The sequence below is a fragment of the Pseudorasbora parva genome, chromosome 14 (assembly GCF_024679245.1).
Source record: "Pseudorasbora parva isolate DD20220531a chromosome 14, ASM2467924v1, whole genome shotgun sequence".
Classification (NCBI taxonomy): Eukaryota; Metazoa; Chordata; class Actinopteri; order Cypriniformes; family Gobionidae; genus Pseudorasbora; species Pseudorasbora parva.
In genome coordinates this window covers 1,136,188-1,154,906 of record NC_090185.1, presented here as the reverse complement: position 1 = coordinate 1,154,906, position 18,719 = coordinate 1,136,188, and the positions used below count along the sequence as shown (strand labels likewise).

Below are 18,719 nucleotides of genomic sequence, written 5' to 3'. Positions count from 1 at the left end.
GATAAATAATCTGCCAATGGGGTGAGAAAAATAATCGAAAATGCGGAGTTACCGCCACACGACGAACTCCAAAAGATGTGCGTCAGAAAGCTTCCCTGAAAGAGTCAAACACACTCTTGACCTCATTCTGCGTGGTTCGTGGCAGCACAGAGCGTTTAATCTACCCCGGATTACTTGTTGCCCCATTCTTGCCCCTACCCAAATTCGAGCGAGCGTCCCGTCTCCATGGCAACCGCGAAAGAAAGACGCCGGAGAATGTCGCGTCTGGAGCCTGAATGCCGACAGTCGCCTAGCAACCGCTCAGGGGCCGCTATTGATATTCAGCGCGGGGGCCGCGGCTCAGGAACAATACGGCCCTTATTGGCCCCAAGACTCCTCCTGGGAATCTACTGTAGGAGGAAAATCTCTTCTGAGACAGTGTGTGTGATTCACTCAGAAAAACACATGAGTGTGTACAACAGGGACTCTTTCAAACCTTTATTGGCTGACACCAAGTACAAAAAGACATACAAAAGATCTGACTCTACCAATCTGCTCAGCAACTAACATCTAATAATCATTTCTAACGTGTTTAAGTCGTCTCTAAAGAGACACGGACGCAGATTTCACAACATTTCATCTTCACCATGACCTTTAGCTCATAAAAACACACATTTCACTCTCACACACACACTGAGTTCTACAACAAAAGAGGGAAATTAAGTGCATAAAAATGTTTCAAGTTTGCCGTAATTGTCCGTCCAGCAGCACGATGTGTGTGCATTCAACATTAGTGATTAAACAGAGAAACGGTTGGAATGCTTCCGTGGGTCTGAAGTGTAGAAGTGGACGCGATTATAAAGGACTGGATCAAGGGGAAACTGGATTCTGATTGGACGTTGACCAGGAAGACACAGGAAATGGTTTCTGTTCTTCCTGTGTGTATCTCCTCATCCAGCGGTGAGCTAAAGGTTCAGCTAAAGATGAAACTGACCCCATGATTACCCCGCCCTCAGCTATATTATAATCTGAGTTATATTAATAATGTCCTGGCTCTTCCCAGCTTTATAATGGGTCCATCTCCGTCCAGGGGTTAATGAAGGCCTTCTGAAGCATATCCATCTTTATACCTTCATAAACTATAATCACTGGCTACTGATAACGGCTCTACGCAAGTCTAGGTCCAGCGGAAGAGTGACCTCTGACCCGACGGATGACCTCTGACCTGAAGCATGATGAGTGACTTCTGAGGCAATGCATGATGTGTGACCTCTGACCTGAAGAGTGACCTCTGAGCCGACCCATGATGAGTGACCTCTGTCCCAACGCATGAGTGACCTCTGACCTGACGGATGACCTCTGACCTGGAGTGACCTCTGAGCCGACGCATGACGAATGACCTCTGACCCGAAGGATGACCTCTGATCTGAAGCATGATGAGTGACTTCTGAGGCAATACATGATGTGTGACCTCTGAGACGACCCATGACGAGTGAGCTCTGACCCGACGGATGACGAGTGACCTCTGGCCTGCTGCGTGACGAGTGACCTTGGAACCGACGGTTGACATATTGATCAACGCGGAAGCTGAAGCAAAACAAAACACCAGTCAGGAGTCCAAAATAAGGGTTTTTAACAAGAATTGTGGGAGGAGTTTAAGTCGGGTCAGAGGTCGCTCATCATGCGTCGGCTCAGAGCTCAAACTACTCCTACATCATGAGTCAGGTCAGAGGTCACTCACCAGGTCGTCTACTCTCACCTGAGTCAGAGGTCACGCATTGGGTCAGAGGTCACACATCACGCATTAGGTCAGAGGTCGCACGTCATGAGTCAGGTCAGAGGTCACTCACACATCCTGTCAGAGGTCACACATCACGCATCGGGTCAGAGGTCGCTCGTCATGTTGACATGACATCAGAGGTGACTCGTCATGAGTCAGGTCAGGGGTCACTAACCAGGTCGTCTACTCTCACCTGAGTCAGAGGTCACTTACACATCGGGTCAAAGGTCGCTCGTCATGTGTCGAGTCAGAGGTCACTCATGCATCGGGTCAGAGGTCATGCGTCAGTTCAGAGGTCACTCATGCATCGGGTCAGAGGTTGCTCGTCATGCATCAGGTCAGAGGTAATGCATCAGGTCAGAGGTCACTCATGCATCGGGTCAAAGGGTGCTCGTCATGTGTCAGGTCAGAGGTCATGCGTCAGGTCAGAGATCACTCATCGCGTTTCGGGTCAGAGGTCACACATCGCGCATCTGGTCAAAGGTTGCTCATCATGCGTCAGGTCAGAGGTCAGGCGTCGGGTCAGAGGTCGCTCGTCATGCGTCGGGTCAGAGGTCACTCAAGCATCGGAGTCAGAGGTCAGACATCGCACATGGGGTCAGAGGTCGCTCGTCATGCGTCGGGTCAGAGGTCACTCACACATCGGGTCAGAGGTCACACGTCATTACTTCCGCCGGAACTAGACTCTCGAATGGCTTTGCTTCAGAAGGCCTTTATTAACGCCGGATGGTAATATTATTAATTTGGATTACTTTTATGATGGATGGATGGATGGATGGATGGATGGATGCACTTTTGGCCTTCAAAATCTCCTCCTCCATTCACTGCCATTATAAAGCTGGGAAGAGCCAGGAGATGTAATATAACTCAGATTGTGTTGGGCTGAGAGAATAAAGTCACACTTTAGGAAATCATGGGGTCAGTTTCATTTTAGAATGAGCTCACCTGTCTCACATTTCTTTTATTTTTATCTGCTGTGAAGAAAATGTCTAGAACGAGTAAATGACGACAGGATGTGGTTTTTGTGTCAACTATCCCTGTAAGAGTGTTAGTGGTGGACAATATTTCATTCACAGTGTCTATGATCAGTGATCAGCACGGCGTTCCGATGATCAGCTCGGCCGGAGCGTCCTTTAGTTTATCACCGAGCCCCGCGGGCGCGATCTTCAGCTTCTCCTCCAGGGCGGCGGTGGAGACGGCGGTGGCGTCGGTGGAGATGGAGGAGGCGGAGGATGGATCAGGCAAACATTCGTCACAGCAGCAGCAGCAGCAGTCCATGAACGCCTGACCCAAAGAGCGGCAAATGCAGAGCAGGAGAATGGGCGTCGCCCCCGCCCGCGCGAACATCAGGAACTGACCAATCAGAGCCAGCAGAGCCTGCGTAGCCACGCCCACTTCCACGGCCGTCGACGCCAGCACAATGTTCCAGGCGTTCTCCGGCAAACTGCACGCGGCGTATATGGAGGCTAGCGCTAGCACCGTACGGGTTAGCTGACGCTCGTGCCGCTGCTTCTTCGGAGACGCCGTGGACGACAAACGTTTTTCTTCGGCGATGTGCCGTGTGAGCAGCTGACACGCGGCGGAGAACAGCAGCGGAAGGCAGAAGAAGCAGCCGAAGCTCCACCACATCCGGGCCTGATGGTACGTTAGCACTAGCGAGAGCAGAGTGTCCGGCAGCGCGGCGGACGGGTTCTGGCTACAGCGGTCCACCGGCAGACCCGTCCGCGGACACACTTCCTGCTCCAGCTTCCACAGCAGCAGCTCCGGGCCGGCTAGCACCAGAGAGCCCAGCCAGATCACCGACAGCTTGGCCAGGATGGACTGGCAGGACTCCAGCTGCCGCGTGCGGGCCGGGACGCTAGTCACCGCATGGAAGCGGTCGATGCTGAGCGCGCACAGAGTGAAGGTGGTCACGCCCAGAGACGTCACCTGAAAAACACAGCAACAAGATCACATGTCAACAAACACACGGCAACAAGATCACACGTCAACAAACACACGGCAACAAGATCACACGTCAACAAACACGTCAGTCAAGATCACGCGCCAACACACGTAAATAAATACATGTCCACAAGATCATATGTCAACAAACACACGTCAACAAACACGTCAATAAACACATGTATGTCAACAAGATCATATGTCAACAAACACACGTCAACAAACATGTTAACAAACACACGTCAATAAACACATGTCAACAAGATCATATGTCAACAAACACACGCCAGTCAAGATCACACGTCAACAAACACACGTCAGTCAAGATCACACGTCAACAAACATGTCAGTCAATATCACAAGTCAACACACGTAAATAAATACATGTCAACAAGATCATATGTCAACAAACACACGTCAACAAACACGTCGATAAACACATGTCAACAAGATCACATGTCAACAAACACACGTCAGTCAAGATCACACGTCAACAAACACGTCAGTCAAGATCACACGTCAACACATGTAAATAAATACATGTCCACAAGATCATATGTCAACAAACACACGTCAACAAACACGTCAATAAACACATGTATGTCAACAAGATCATATGTCAACAAACACACGTCAACAAACATGTTAACAAACACACGTCAATAAACACATGTCAAAAAGATCATATGTCAACAAACACACGCCAGTCAAGATCACACGTCAACAAACACACGTCAGTCAAGATCACACGTCAACAAACATGTCAGTCAATATCACAAGTCAACACACGTAAATAAATACATGTCAACAAGATCATATGTCAACAAACACACGTCAACAAACACGTCGATAAACACATGTCAACAAGATCACATGTCAACAAACACACGTCAGTCAAGATCACACGTCAACAAACACGTCAGTCAAGATCACACGTCAACACATGTAAATAAATACATGTCCACAAGATCATATGTCAACAAACACACGTCAACAAACACGTCAATAAACACATGTCAACAAGATCATATGTCAACAAACACACGCCAACACACGTCAACAAACACACGTCAGTCAAGATCACACGTCAACAAACACACGTTAACAAACACACGTCAATAAACACATGTCAACAAGATCATATGTCAACAAACATACGCCAACATACATCAACAAACACACATCAGTCAAGATCACACGTCAACAAACAAGTCAGTCAAGATCACACGTCAACAAACACGTCAACAAACACACGTCAGTCAAGATCACACGTCAACAAACACGTCAGTCAAGATCACACGTCAACAAACACACGTCAGTCAAGATCACACATCAACAAACACACATCAACAAACACACGTCAGTCAAGATCACACGTCAACAAACACACGTCAGTCAAGATCACACGTCAACAAACACACGTCAACAAACACACGTCAGTCAAGATCACACGTCAACAAACACACGTCAGTCAAGATCACACGTCAACAAACACACATCAACAAACACACGTCAGTCAAGATCACACGTCAACAAACACACATCAACAAACACACGTCAGTCAAGATCACACGTCAACAAACACACGTCAACAAACACACGTCAGTCAAGATCACATGTCAACAAACACGTCAGTCAAGATCACACGTCAACAAACACACGTCAGTCAAGATCACACGTCAACAAACACACATCAACAAACACATCAGTCAAGATCACACGTCAACAAAACACGTCAGTCAAGATCACACGTCAACAAACACACGTCAGTCAAGATCACACGTCAACAAACACACGTCAGTCAAGATCACATGTCAAAAAACACACGTCAGTCAAGATCACACATCAACAAACACACGTCAGTCAAGATCACACGTCAACAAACACACGTCAGTCAAGATCACACGTCAACAAACACACGTCAGTCAAGATCACACGTCAACAAACACACGTCAGTCAAGATCACACGTCAACAAACACACGTCAACAAACACACGTCAGTCAAGATCACACGTCAACAAACACACGTCAGTCAAGATCACATGTCAAAAAACACACGTCAGTCAAGATCACATGTCAAAAAACACACGTCAGTCAAGATCACACATCAACAAAACACGTCAACAAACACACGTCAGTCAAGATCACACGTCAACAAACACACATCAACAAACACACATCAGTCAAGATCACACGTCAACAAAACACGTCAGTCAAGATCACACGTCAACAAACACACGTCAGTCAAGATCACACGTCAACAAACACACGTCAGTCAAGATCACACGTCAACAAACACACGTCAGTCAAGATCACACGTCAACAAACACACGTCAGTCAAGATCACACGTCAACAAACACACGTCAGTCAAGATCACATGACCTCCACTAACCCACCCCAACCATAGTATTAATGCAGTCAACCATGGTAATGCTAAGCATGTTTTGGACATGTACAACGTTGTTCTAATATACTATGTATATTATAAACATATAATGGTAATACAGTTTTTGGTGATGCCAAGGTTTTTGAACGTACAATGGTAAAACCATGTTTTGATTAGTTTTTTGCACATGTACAATGTTTTTTAGGCATTATGGTAAACCCCCTCTTTTGGACATGTGCTATGTTAGTCCTACGGTGTTCTTTGAAGTACTTTTAAAACATAGTACCATGGTGTGTATTAAAGTACCATGATTGACCATCTTATCCGATGACTAGTACAGATGTCAGTAAGGGTGATCAAAATAAGGGTTGCTTTTCCCAAGGGACTGTATATATAACACAGAATTTTGGGTAGATTTGCATCTCATTTAATATGTTAATTATCTGTCGTATAAGATGTGTTAAGGCGGCAGAAGTGGGTCAACAGACACTTAAAACACCCTGAACACACTCATTCAACACGCTAATGGGCCCAATTAGTCCCGCTAATTACTCGGAGATCTGATTTACATGACAATCAGGAAAGCTGGTGCTTCAAAGAGGAGGCTGGAAAATACACTCGAGGAACTAACACACACACACTGGGACTGAAGACGGGTCATTAATGCGGCTGCTCATTTATAAGGTATTGCCATGCTTTCTGGACCATTGTAATTTAGCTTCTATAAGTATAACATATAGTATAACAGACGGACAGACAGACTGGTCCTACTCGACCCGTTCCGGGCGGGGTTCGAACTGACACTTTTCCCACACGCCGGTTCGAATCCCGTTCGGAGTGGGTCGAGTAGGACCAGTCAGGGGCATTAGATTTATAAGCAGACTTAATGAATGGATTGATTGATTATTGTCTCACACACCTCCACATACGGCACTATCCTGCAGGACAGATCCCCCATCAGCCTTCTCTTGGTCAGCTCGTTGAGGACCACCACCGGCAGGCAGAAGAACAGGACCGTGAAGTCCCAGAACGCCAGGCTGGCCAGCGCGCAGTTCCACGTGCTCTTCAGGTAATAATTGTGCCACACGATACACATCAGCGCCAGATTGCCCACAATGCCCACGGAGAACACGACCAGCGCCAGCAGCATGACCGCGTAGGCGCTGTACGACTCCTCCGTGAGCGGGTACAGCGGGTTATGAACGCGCAGCGAGCCGTTGAACGTCCGCGGTGTGGTGAAGAACGCGTCGGGGTGAGGGGTGCGCGGGCGTCTGTCGCGTTGCTTCGATCTGGACGCGCGGGGAACTCGCGGTGCGTGGTGAGGCGCGTCTCCATCACTGAGGCGGCTCGCGGAGAGCTCCAGCCGCGGGGATGATGAAGGCTCCACCGGGCTCAGCTTCATCTCCACCGCGCGTTTGTCCGCCTGGACGGACGCGGCGAATAAAGCCAGCGCATATAAAAGGCTCAGCATGATGAGAGTGTGAGGAGCAGATGAGGTGATGTGCTGCGGAGGAGCGAGAGCTGCAGTCTGAGCATCTCGGAAACTTCTCAACAACTTCTGGAGTGAATTAATGAAGGACGCCAGAGTAAAACCTGCCCCCTCGTGGACAGTACATGATGTGTTCACTTACACAGTAATAACTATGCTTTTCGACATAAACACACACACACACACACACACACACACACACACACACACACACACACACACACACACACACACACACACACACACACACACACACACACACACACACACACTGCCCCTAAACCTACCCATCACACACACACACACACACACACACACACACACACACACACACACACACACACACACTGCCCCTAAACCTACCCATCACACACACACACACACACACACACACACACACACACACACACACACACACACACACACACACACACACACACACACACACACACACACACAGCCCCTAAACCTACCCATCACACACACACACACACACACACACACACACACACACACACACACACACACACAGCCCCTAAACCTACCCATCACAGGAAACATTCTGCATTTTTACTTTCTCACTAAAACTCCTCCTGTGTGATTTATAAGCCTTTTGAAAAGTGGGGCCATGGGTAATGTCCTCATATTTCACCCTCTCCCGCTTATTACACGGCTACTCGTCTCAAATAAATTACACACTAAATATTGTCTTGAGATTAAATATTTTATTAGCTCTTACGCAAAGCTTCCGCGAAGAAAAACAGTTCCGTTCTGCTCTAAGCCTTTATCTATTGCTGCTAAATGTTGAGAATGAATGCTGAAAGGGTTAGTTCAGCCAAAAATGAACCCAAGCCTATGATTTACTCACCCTCAGGTCATTATAGGTGTTTATGACATTCTTCTGTCAGACAAATACAATCAGAGTTATATTTAAAAAGTCCAGGCTAACGTTAATCCCAGCAGTAGTTGGAGCTGTTTCTGAAGTCCATTAAATGCAGCTGTCCGTCAAATAACGTGCTCCACACGACTCCGATGGGTTAATAGAGCCGTCTGATTCCAATCGATGCGTTTGTGTCAGAAAAATATCCATATTTAAAACGTTATAAAGGAAACCTGCCTTGAAGTCTTCCATTGCAACCCACGGCTGTTTAAGACACAAGATGGCGCCAGCGTTAAGCACAGAAGTAGAACCGGTCAAGATAACTCGCAGTACCCGGATGAGCGGTGTGTGTTATCTGGGAATAACACACCGCTGGAATGAGCGATTGACCAATCAGAATCAAGCATTTCACAGAGCCGTGTGTGATTAAGTAATGTATCATTACTGCTTAACTAAATCATGATATACCACGAATCAGTACATTTGAGTTTGATGTAGTTATTATCAGTAATAAAATAATCAGCAATTTACACCAATTCACATTATATAGTGAATAACACTGATGATCTCTTCATCTCCTGTTAGTGGGTGGGATATATTAGGCAGCAAGTGAACATTTCGTCCTCAGAGTTGATGTGTGTGAAGCAGGAGAAATGGGCAAGCGTAAGGATTTGAGCGAGTTTGGCCAGATTGTGACGGCTAGACGACTGGGTCAGAGCATCTCAGTTTGAGGCGTATGGACCAGTCAGGGTGACCTCTGACCCCTGACCCCGCCGAAAGCACCAACAGTGGCACGTGAGCATCAGAACTGGACCACGGAGCAATGGAAGAAGGTGGCCTGGTCTGAGGAATCACGTGTTCTTCTACATCACGTGGATGGCCGGGTGTGTGTGTGTGTGTGTGTGTGGCTTACCTGGGGAACACATGGCCCCAGGATGCACTATGGGAAGAAGCGACGTCTGTGGGATGAGCTGAACAAACAAGTCCGATCTCACAACTTACAGGACTTAAAGGATCTGCTGCTAACATCCTGCTGTCAGATACCACAGCACACCTTCAGGGGTCCATCAGAGACGGCGCTTCAGAGATGAATACTAATGTTGTCCACCAGAGGGAGCCGCAGAACAGCAAATCAGCTTCATAAAGTTTATTAAAGCCCAATGTAATACGTCTGCAATAACTGTGAATAATCGTAAGGATATTAACGACAGGTTCAGGCGTGACTGAATGAGTCCAGTTGAAGAAGAGACACTGTATTATCTGTTTAAATGAACATTCACTGTTATTTTATAATAATAATACATCTTTATTTTCTGCAGTGCCTTTAAATGTACATCTCACAGCGCTTTAAAGGAACAAATTACACAAAAGAGAAGAACAAACGCATAACAGTCAGATGTAAAAGAGAAACGGAGTGTGAAATCACATCCAGCTTCTGAACGTGAAGAATCTAAAGCTTTCAAACGTGGACAGGTGTAGGTTTGGAGAAAACACTCTGATGTGTGTGTGTTAGTTTCATGATGACGTGTGTTCAGATTTCATCACTCCAGCAGTTGTTCTGCTCACGGACTGATCTTTCTCAGAACGGCGGAGTCGAAACGGACAGACCCAGAGATTGGGCTGTTTTTAACCCAGCGGTTGGGTTAAATGTTTGCCTAAAACAACCCAATCTCTGGTTCTGTCCGTTCTCAACCCAATCGTGTTGTTTTGACTCCGCAGGTTTAGAGTGTCAGAGATATGCTTTTGGGTTTGTGGAATATGTTTGTTTGATAATATGTGTTCATAAATCATGTGTTCTAATGAATATACACACTCTAAAACATGCTGGGTTAAAAACAACCCAAGTTGGCTTAAGAACGGACAGACCCAGAGATTGGGTTGTATAAACCCAGAAAATGGACCCATTCAAACAACCCAATCTCTGGGTCTGTCCGTTCTCAAGCCAACTTGGGTTGTTTTTAACCCAGCCTGTTTTATAGTGCAGGATAATTGTTCAGTTGGTGTCGTGACAAATCAGGTCCTCTGTAAAAACTGTGGGTACAAATATTACAAATAACCCAATAATGATAAATGAGTGGTAAAACCATCCATCCATTCATCCATCAGTCCATCCATCCATCCATCAGTCTATCCATCCATCCATCAGTCTATCCATCCATCCATCCATCCATCCATCCATCCATCCATCCATCAGTCTATCCATCCATCCATCAGTCTATCCATCCATCCATCCATCCATCCATCCATCCATCCATCCGCCCATCCATCCATCCATCCATCCATCCATCCATCCATCCATCCATCCATCTATCTGTTCATCCATCCATCTGTTCATCCATCCATCCATCCATCTGTTCATCCATCTATCTGTTCATCCATCCATCCACCCATCCATCCATCCATCCATCCATCTATCTGGTCATCCATCCATCTGTTCATCCATCCATCCATCCATCTGTTCATCCATCCATCTGTTCATCCATCCATCTATCTGTTCATCCATCCATCTGTTCATCCATCCATCCATCTGTTCATCCATCCATCCATCCATCTGTTCATCCATCCATCCATCCATCCGTCAGTCTATCCATCCATCTGTCCATCCATCCATCTGTTCATCCATCCATCCATCAGTCCATCCATCCATCCATCAGTCCGTCCATCCATCCATCCATCTATCCGTCCATCCATCTGTTCATCCATCCATCAGTCCATCCAGCCATCTGTTCATCCATCCATCTATCTATCTGTTCATCTATCCATCTGTTCATCCATCCATCCATCCGTCAGTCTATCCATCCATCTGTTCATCCATCCATCCATCAGTCCATCCATCTATCCATCCATCCATCCATCCATCCATCCATCCATCCATCCATCCATCCGTTCATCCATCCATCCATCCATCCATCCATCCATCCATCCATCCATCAGTTCATCCATCCATCTATCAGTCCATCCAGCCATCTGTTCATCTGTTCATCCATCCATCCATCCGTCTGTTCATCCATCCATCTGTTCATCTGTTCATCCATCCATCCATCCATCTGTTCATCCATCCATCTGTTCATCCATCCATCCATCTGTTCATCTGTTCATCCATCCATCCATCCGTCAGTCTGTCCATCCGCCCGCCTGTCTACAAAACTATCATTGGTAAGTTTGTGGTTATTTTTGAAGGAAACGCAAACACTGAACACATAAAGTCATCGTTCATGACCTCAGTATTTCTTCACCCGCTTCACACACAATAGTTATTCTGCAACACACACACCTGCTGATAAACGTTTCTACAATTAGAAAGAAAAAAAACCCGTGTTTCTTCACTTATTGATTGAGTTATTTCTGTCCTGGTGTTCCTGAAATAACCTGCGTGACGTGCAGGAGGGCCATTGTTCGTCTGTCAGTGAGTGATGGCCTATCGGTTTACACACACACACACACACACACACACACACACACAAAGCTTCAGCTACAAAGGCACTCTTGTGAAAGCGTCAGACTTCTGTAGAAGCTCAACTAGACTGAAGCGATCTGATTTATTCTGCAGAATCTGAGTTTGAGGCAACACATGGCACAGATGCTCTCTCCCAAATAAAACTAATAAAAGCGTTTTTATTAAATAAAGCTGTGTGACATGGGAAACCTTAAAGGGATAGTTGAGCCATAAATGAGCCTGATGTTTATCTGCTGACCCCCATGCATGTTCTCTAAGCATGTTTGTTTGTTTTGCTCTTATAGAATTGTTCCCCATTCACATCATTATATGACCGACACACAGCAACGGTTGAGTTAAAAATCTTCATGTGTGTTCTCCTGAAGAAACACACACACCTACATGTTGGAGTGTGTGTGTGTCACTCATTGTGTTTGTGTTTGTGAGAGTCGAGCTGCTATTGTCAAACCAACCGCTTCATTCTTGTGTTCAGGCTCGACCGGACCTGCCGGTTTTCGCCGTTTCTTTGCATAAGATCAGCGCTTACGGTCAGTGTGCTGAACTCATGATGAGATAACCTTTACCTCAGCACTGACACACTCATTACATTCTTTACTCAAATCACATCCATGTTTCTATCCGAATAAATGTTATGTTTGTCTTTTAAAAAAAATCGTTTGTGTAGTGTGCTCGATTACCTGAGGCTTCTTCCAGCTCTTGCAGGTTGTTGGCCTTGTTTGTTTGGTTGCCTCTATTGCTCTCCCCTTAAGTCGCTTTGGATAAATGTGAATAAATGTAAATGTTTCTGAACCGAGCAGTCAGAGATTTGCAGGATTAGTGCTTATCAACTTTAAAAACTGTTACTAAGGTGATCTGAATGATTGTGAACCTTGCACGTTGGTCTGAATGGTTGCCAAGATGCTTTCTTGCTATAAGGTCTTTAGACTGGTTGCCATGCCATGCAGTTCTGCGGAGTGGCTGCATGAGTGGTTGCCAGGGAGTTGCTATGAAATTTTTTGGGTGTCTGAGAAGTCGCCAAGTTGTTGCTATGCTGTTCCAGTAGATCTGAGTGGTTGCCAGGGTGTTGCTATGCAGTTACAAAGGCATTCTGAGTGGTAGTTGGCATTTTGGTATGCAGTTTCTAGGTTATCTGAGTGGTTGCCAGGGTGTTACTATACAGTTACAAAGGCATTCTAAGTGGTAGTTGCCATGCTGCTATGCAGTTTCTATGGCATCTGAGTGGTTGCCAGGGTGTTGCTATGCAGTTACTATGACTTCTAAATGGTACTGAGCATGTTGAAATAAATTAGTTAAATCTGCTGAGTGGTTGTCATGTTTCTTTTTTGTTGTTAGGGCATTCTGAGTGGTTGCCATGGTGTTGCTATGCAGCTACTATGACTTATTAATGGTACTAAGCATGTTGAAATGAAGTTATCAAATCGGAGTGGTTGCTATGTTTTTTGTTGTTGTTATTGCTAGGGCATTCTGAGTGGTTGCTAAGTATGTTGCTATGCAGTGGCCAAGGCATTTTGATTGTTAGTTTGTGTTTATGTAGTTTCTAGGGCGACTGAGTGATTGCCAGGGAGTTGCTATACAGTTAAAAAGACATTCTGGGTGGTAGTTGGCATGTTGCAATGTAATTGCTTGGGTGTCTGAGTGGTTGCCAGGGTGTTGCTATGCAGTTACCAAGGCATTCTGGGGGTTTCATGTTGCTCTGCTGTTTCTCTAGTGTATCAGAGTGGTTGCCAGGGTGTTGCTATGCAGTTACTAAAGCATTCTGAGTACTTGCCAGGGTGTTGCTATGCAGTTACTTAAGCATTCTGATTAGTTGCCAGGGTGTTGCTATGCAGTTACAAAGGCACTCTGAGTGGTAGTTGCCATGTTCCTATGCAGTTGTCTGTGCATCTGAGTTGTTGCCAGGGTGTTGCTATGCAGTTACAAAGGCATTCTGAGTGGCAGTTGGCATGTTGCTATGCAGTTTCTAGGGTATCTGAGTGGTTGCCAGGGTGTTGATATGCAGTTACAAACGCATTCTAAGTAGCAGTTGGCATGTTGCTATGCAGCTTCTAGGGCATCCGAGTTGTTGCCAGGGTGTTGCTATGCAATTAAAAAAGGCATTCTGGGTGGTAGTTGGTATGTTGCTATGCATTTTCTAGGGCATCTGAGTTGTTGCCAGGGTGTTACTGTGCAGTTAAAAAGGCATTCTGAGGGACAGTTGGCATGTTGCTATGCGGTTTCTAGGGCATCTGAGTTGTTGCCAGGGTGTTGCTATACAGTTTGAAAGGCATTTTGAGTGGCAGTGGGCATGTTACAGGACTATGGGCTATGCAGTTTCTAGGGCATCTAAGTGGTTGCCAGGGTGTTGCTATGCAGTTACAAAGGCATTCTGAGTGGTAGTTGGCATATTGCTATGCAGTTTCTAGGCCATCTGAGTTGTTGCCAGGTTTTTGCTATGCAGTTAAAAAGGCATTCTGAGGAGAAGTTGGCATTTTGCTATGCAGTTAAAAAGGCATTCTGAGTGGCAGTTGGCATGTTGCTATGCAGTTTCTAGGCTATCTTAGCTGTTGCCAGGGTGTTGCTTTGCAGTTAAAAAGGCATTCTGAGGAGCAGTTGGCATGTTGCTATGCAGTTTCTAGGGCATCTGAGTTGTTGCCAGGGTGTTGCTATGCAGTTAAAAAGGCATTCTGAGTGGCAGTTGGCATGTTGCTATGCAGTTTCTAGGCTATCTTAGCTGTTGCCAGGGTGTTGCTTTGCAGTTAAAAAGGCATTCTGATGAGCAGTTGGCATGTTGCTATGCAGTTTCTAGGGCATCTGAGTTGTTTTCAGGGTGTTGCTATTCAGTAACAAAGGCATTCTGAGGAGCAGTTGGCATGTTGCTATGCAGTTTCTAGGGCATCTTAGCTGTTGCCAGGTTGTTGCTTTGCAGTTAAAAAGGCATTCTGAGGAGCAGTTGGCATGTTGCTATGCAGTTTCTAGGGCATCTGAGTTGTTTTCAGGGTGTTGCTATTCAGTAACAAAGGCATTCTGAGAAGCAGTTGGCATGTTGCTATGCAGTTTCTAGGCCTTCTGAGTTGTTGCCAGGGTGTTGCTATGCAGTAACAAAGGCATTCTGAGGAGCAGTTGGCATGTTGCTATGCAGTTTCTAGGCCATCTGAGTTGTTGCCAGGGTGTTGCTATGCAGTAACAAAGGCATTCTGAGGAGCAGTTGGCATGTTGCTATGCAGTTTCTAGGGCATCTGAGTTGTTTTCAGGGTGTTGCTATGCAGTTAAAAAGGCATTCTGAGGAGCAGTTGGCATGTTGCTATGCAGTTTCTAGGCCATCTGAGTTGTTGCCAGGGTGTTGCTATGCAGTTAAAAAGGCATTCTGAGTGGCAGTTGGCATGTTGCTATGGAGTTTCTAGGCCATCTTAGCTGTTGCCAGGGTGTTGCTTTGCAGTTAAAAAGGCATTCTGAGGAGCAGTTGGCATGTTGCTACGCAGTTTCTAGGGCATCTGAGTTGTTTTCAGGGTGTTGCTATGCAGTAACAAAGGCATTCTGAGGAGCAGTTGGCATGTTGCTATGCAGTTTCTAGGCCATCTGAGTTGTTTCCAGGGTGTTGCTATGCAGTAACAAAGGCATTCTGAGGAGCAGTTGGCATTTTGCTATGCAGTTTCTAGGCCATCTTGGTTGTTGCCAGGGTGTTGCTATGCAGTTAAAAAGGCATTCTGAGGGGCAGTTGGCATGTTGCTATGCAGTTTCTAGGGCATCTGAGTTGTTTTCAGGGTGTTGCTATGCAGTTAAAAAGGCATTCTGAGGGGCAGTTGGCATGTTGCTATGCAGTTTCTAGGGCATCTGAGTTGTTTTCAGGGTGTTGCTATGCAGTTAAAAAGGCATTCTGAGGGGCAGTTGGCATGTTGCTATGCAGTTTCTAGGGCATCTGAGTTGTTTTCAGGGTGTTGCTATGCAGTTAAAAAGGCATTCTGAGGGGAAGTTGGCATGTTGCTATGCAGTTTCTAGGCCATCTTAGTTGTTGCCAGGGTGTTGCTATGCAGTTAAAAAGGCATTCTGAGGGGCAGTTGGCATGTTGCTATGCAGTTTCTAAGGCTTGAAATATGTTTTCATTTCTGAGCTAAATTTGTGTAGTGGCAAATTACAATAATGACTCCTGTAATTAAGATGTGTTTGCGCTGTCGTCTAATCAAATGAATGAGATGATGAACTCTGAATGCGATGTGCACCGCAGTGTAAGAGGTGAAACTCGTGACCTCTGACCCTGCAATGACTGGCTGGTTTAATCGAGTGCAGTCATTCTTCATACCTGAGGTGTATGTGTGGTTTCCCGGCAGAAGAGTGAGAACTCCAGTTAAACCAGTCTTCACCCGCAGCGGGACGAGCCTGAATTAAACCTGGTGGGGGATTAGCTGATCACAGAAACCAGAATGAGCCCACACACACACACACACACACACATTTAGGAACATCAGCCCAGACCACCAGATCATGTGAACCTGGAGTATCGGTTCTCTTGTATTGATTCATCTTCAACACCACATCTATTGATTCAGGATTCAGTATTTCATAAAGTGTGTGTGTGTGTGTGTGTGTGTGTGTGTGTGTGTGTGTGTGTGTGTGTGTGTGTGTGTGTGTGTGTCGTGTCACGGTTACATAAGCTGGCTGGTGTTGTGTTGTATAATCAGACACTCTGATATGTTTCGTTCGGTCGCTGCAGGCAAACTTCACATTGTTTCCTGAAGATAAAGAGTTGAATTCCTGATTCTTTAGTCTCAGTGGAGTTTTGATTCTCTGCTGTGATTCCTCAAGAGGCATTATTGATTAGGCATGAACATCAATGCATTCGATCATTTTATACCTTATACTAAATATAACTTATAAAGTGTGTGTGTGTGTGTGTGTGTGTGTACAAACTTTTCAAACTGCACAAGTAATTTCATTAAACATCTTTATTATAAAAATTACCAAAAATCATTAACTATAATTAATATAAACACAATCTCCATTTTAAAATATATGAATATAAACATACTGTTACTATTTCATTTATAATTTAAACCACAGCATTTAACATACATTTAAAAAATGAATAAAATTACAAAACTATAAGAAATAAAAGTGGGAAAAAACGAATCCAGATTAATAAAAACTATAATAGTTATATTTAAAAACAAAACAACAACAAATGAAAATTACAAACACTCAACAAAATGACTGAAGGAAAGGAAGAAGAATTCTACATTTGTAAACTACACTGATGAGGCATAACATTATGACCTAGTGTTGTGTTGCTGACCCGTCACGGATGGACCCCTGAAGGTGTGCTGTGGTATCTGTCACCAAGATGTTAGCAGCAGATCCTTTAAGTCCTGCACTGTAAAAAATTATTTAGAAAAATAGTTACCTGGTTGCCTTAAAATTTTGAGTTCATTGAAATTAAAATGTTGAGTTAATACAATGAACATTTTTTGAGATTCGACAACCTTTATTAAAATATTATTAAACGATTTTGTAAGCATATTGGGTAATTGTGTGTGTTTTATTTCTGATGATGCAGTGAAACATGCCAAACAGTGCTATTTTCATGATTTATCATTTTTTTTATGTGGTTCAGATACAAAAATATTTTGAGTTTCTATGTATTAAACTAATTTCCTTCATTGTATCAACTCAAAGTTTTAATTTCAATAAACTCACAATTTTAAGGCAACCAGGTTACTTACTTTTTTAAGTTAAACCAACAAAAAACAACCTAAATTCTTTACAGTGTGTAAGTTGTGAGATCGGACTTGTTTGTTCAGCACATCCCACAGGCGTCGCTTCTTCCCATAGTGCATCCTGGGGCCATGTGTTCCCCAGGTAAGCCATCCTTTCGGCGGGGTCAGAGGTCACCCTATGCCGCCCCATACGCCTCAAACTGAGCTGCTCTGTGTATTCTGACAGCTTTCTATCAGAACCAGCATTAACTTCTGGAGCAGTTTGAGCTCCAGTAGCTCGTCTGTTTGATCGGACCCCACGGGCCAGCCTTCGCTCCCCACGGTCATCAATGAGCCTTGGCCGCCCATGACCCTGTGGCCGGTTCTCCACTGGTCCTTCCTTGGAGCACTTTTGATAGATACTGACCACTGCAGACCGGGAACAGCCCACAAGAGCTGCAGTTTTGGAGATGCTCTGACCCAGTCGTCTAGCCGTCACAATCTGGCCAAACTCGCTCAAATCCTTACGCTTGCCCATTTCTCCTGCTTCACACACATCAACTCTGAGGACTAAATGTTCACTTGCTGCCTAATATATCCCACCCACTAACAGGAGCCGTGATGGAGAGATCATCAGTGTTATTCACTGGTCATAATGTTGTGCCTGATCGGTGTATTTATATTTTATGTAAAGAAAATAAATTACCTTTTGAAACTTTTATTTTTGGCCAATGAATTTCAAATATAGAACAAAGAAATATGATTTTAATAATTAGTTCATGTTAACTAGTGTAACCTTATTTACAATAGTTGGGCTCTTTTGTTTATTGCTAGTATCATTTCAGATGTGTTTTGTTGTTGTTGTTTTTAGTATCTGCGTTGCATTGTGGGATAGAGTGTGTGACGCAGCATCTCAGTATTGATGATTCAGTCTGAAGGTTTCTGCATCGAACACATCACGCTGGGATTAGCCGATGTTTGAATTAAAACGTATTATTTTAATTAAATAATAGCAGTTGGATTGTAACTTAGCACGTGTGCACACATTTAAACACACACACACACACACACACACACACACACACACACACACACACACGTACCTGTTGAACAGGTGTATTTGGCGTGGCTCCAGTA

General features: G+C 44.9%; 2 protein-coding genes across 3 annotated transcripts in view; one reads left to right on the top strand and one right to left on the bottom strand.

Annotated features, from left to right (window-relative positions):
- Nucleotides 1-464: 464 nt before the first annotated feature.
- Nucleotides 465-7,690, bottom strand: gpr37l1a (G protein-coupled receptor 37 like 1a). 2 transcript variants are annotated; one of them, XR_010897773.1, is made up of 3 exons: nt 7,010-7,690; nt 1,257-3,688; nt 465-1,204 (listed from the first exon to the last, which is right to left on the bottom strand). XR_010897773.1 is itself a non-coding variant. In XM_067415171.1 (2 exons), exons 1-2 carry the CDS (start codon nt 7,559-7,561, stop codon nt 2,852-2,854), a joined length of 1,389 nt encoding a protein of 462 aa, XP_067271272.1. In that variant the 5' UTR covers nt 7,562-7,690; the 3' UTR covers nt 465-2,851. The 2 variants fall into 2 exon arrangements, 1 of the variants encoding a protein (XP_067271272.1); XM_067415171.1 differs by having other exon boundaries at nt 465-3,688.
- apobec2a (apolipoprotein B mRNA editing enzyme, catalytic polypeptide-like 2a) overlaps nt 7,035-18,719 on the top strand; it is a 49,058-nt gene continuing 37,373 nt past the window's right edge. Inside the window, exon 1 of the mRNA XM_067415177.1 lies at nt 7,035-7,159. The gene's annotated coding sequence lies outside the window, so the exon portion shown is untranslated. The remainder of the gene's footprint in view (nt 7,160-18,719) is intronic.

Coding starts and splice junctions, on each gene's coding strand:
- gpr37l1a (XM_067415171.1), bottom strand. CDS start 7,561: ATGCTGAGCCTTTTATATGCGCTGGCTTTATTCGCCGCGTCCGTCCAG. Junction 3,689..7,009: donor GGATAGTGCCGTATGTGGAG/GTGTGTGAGACA, acceptor TGTGTTTTTCAG/GTGACGTCTCTGGGCGTGAC.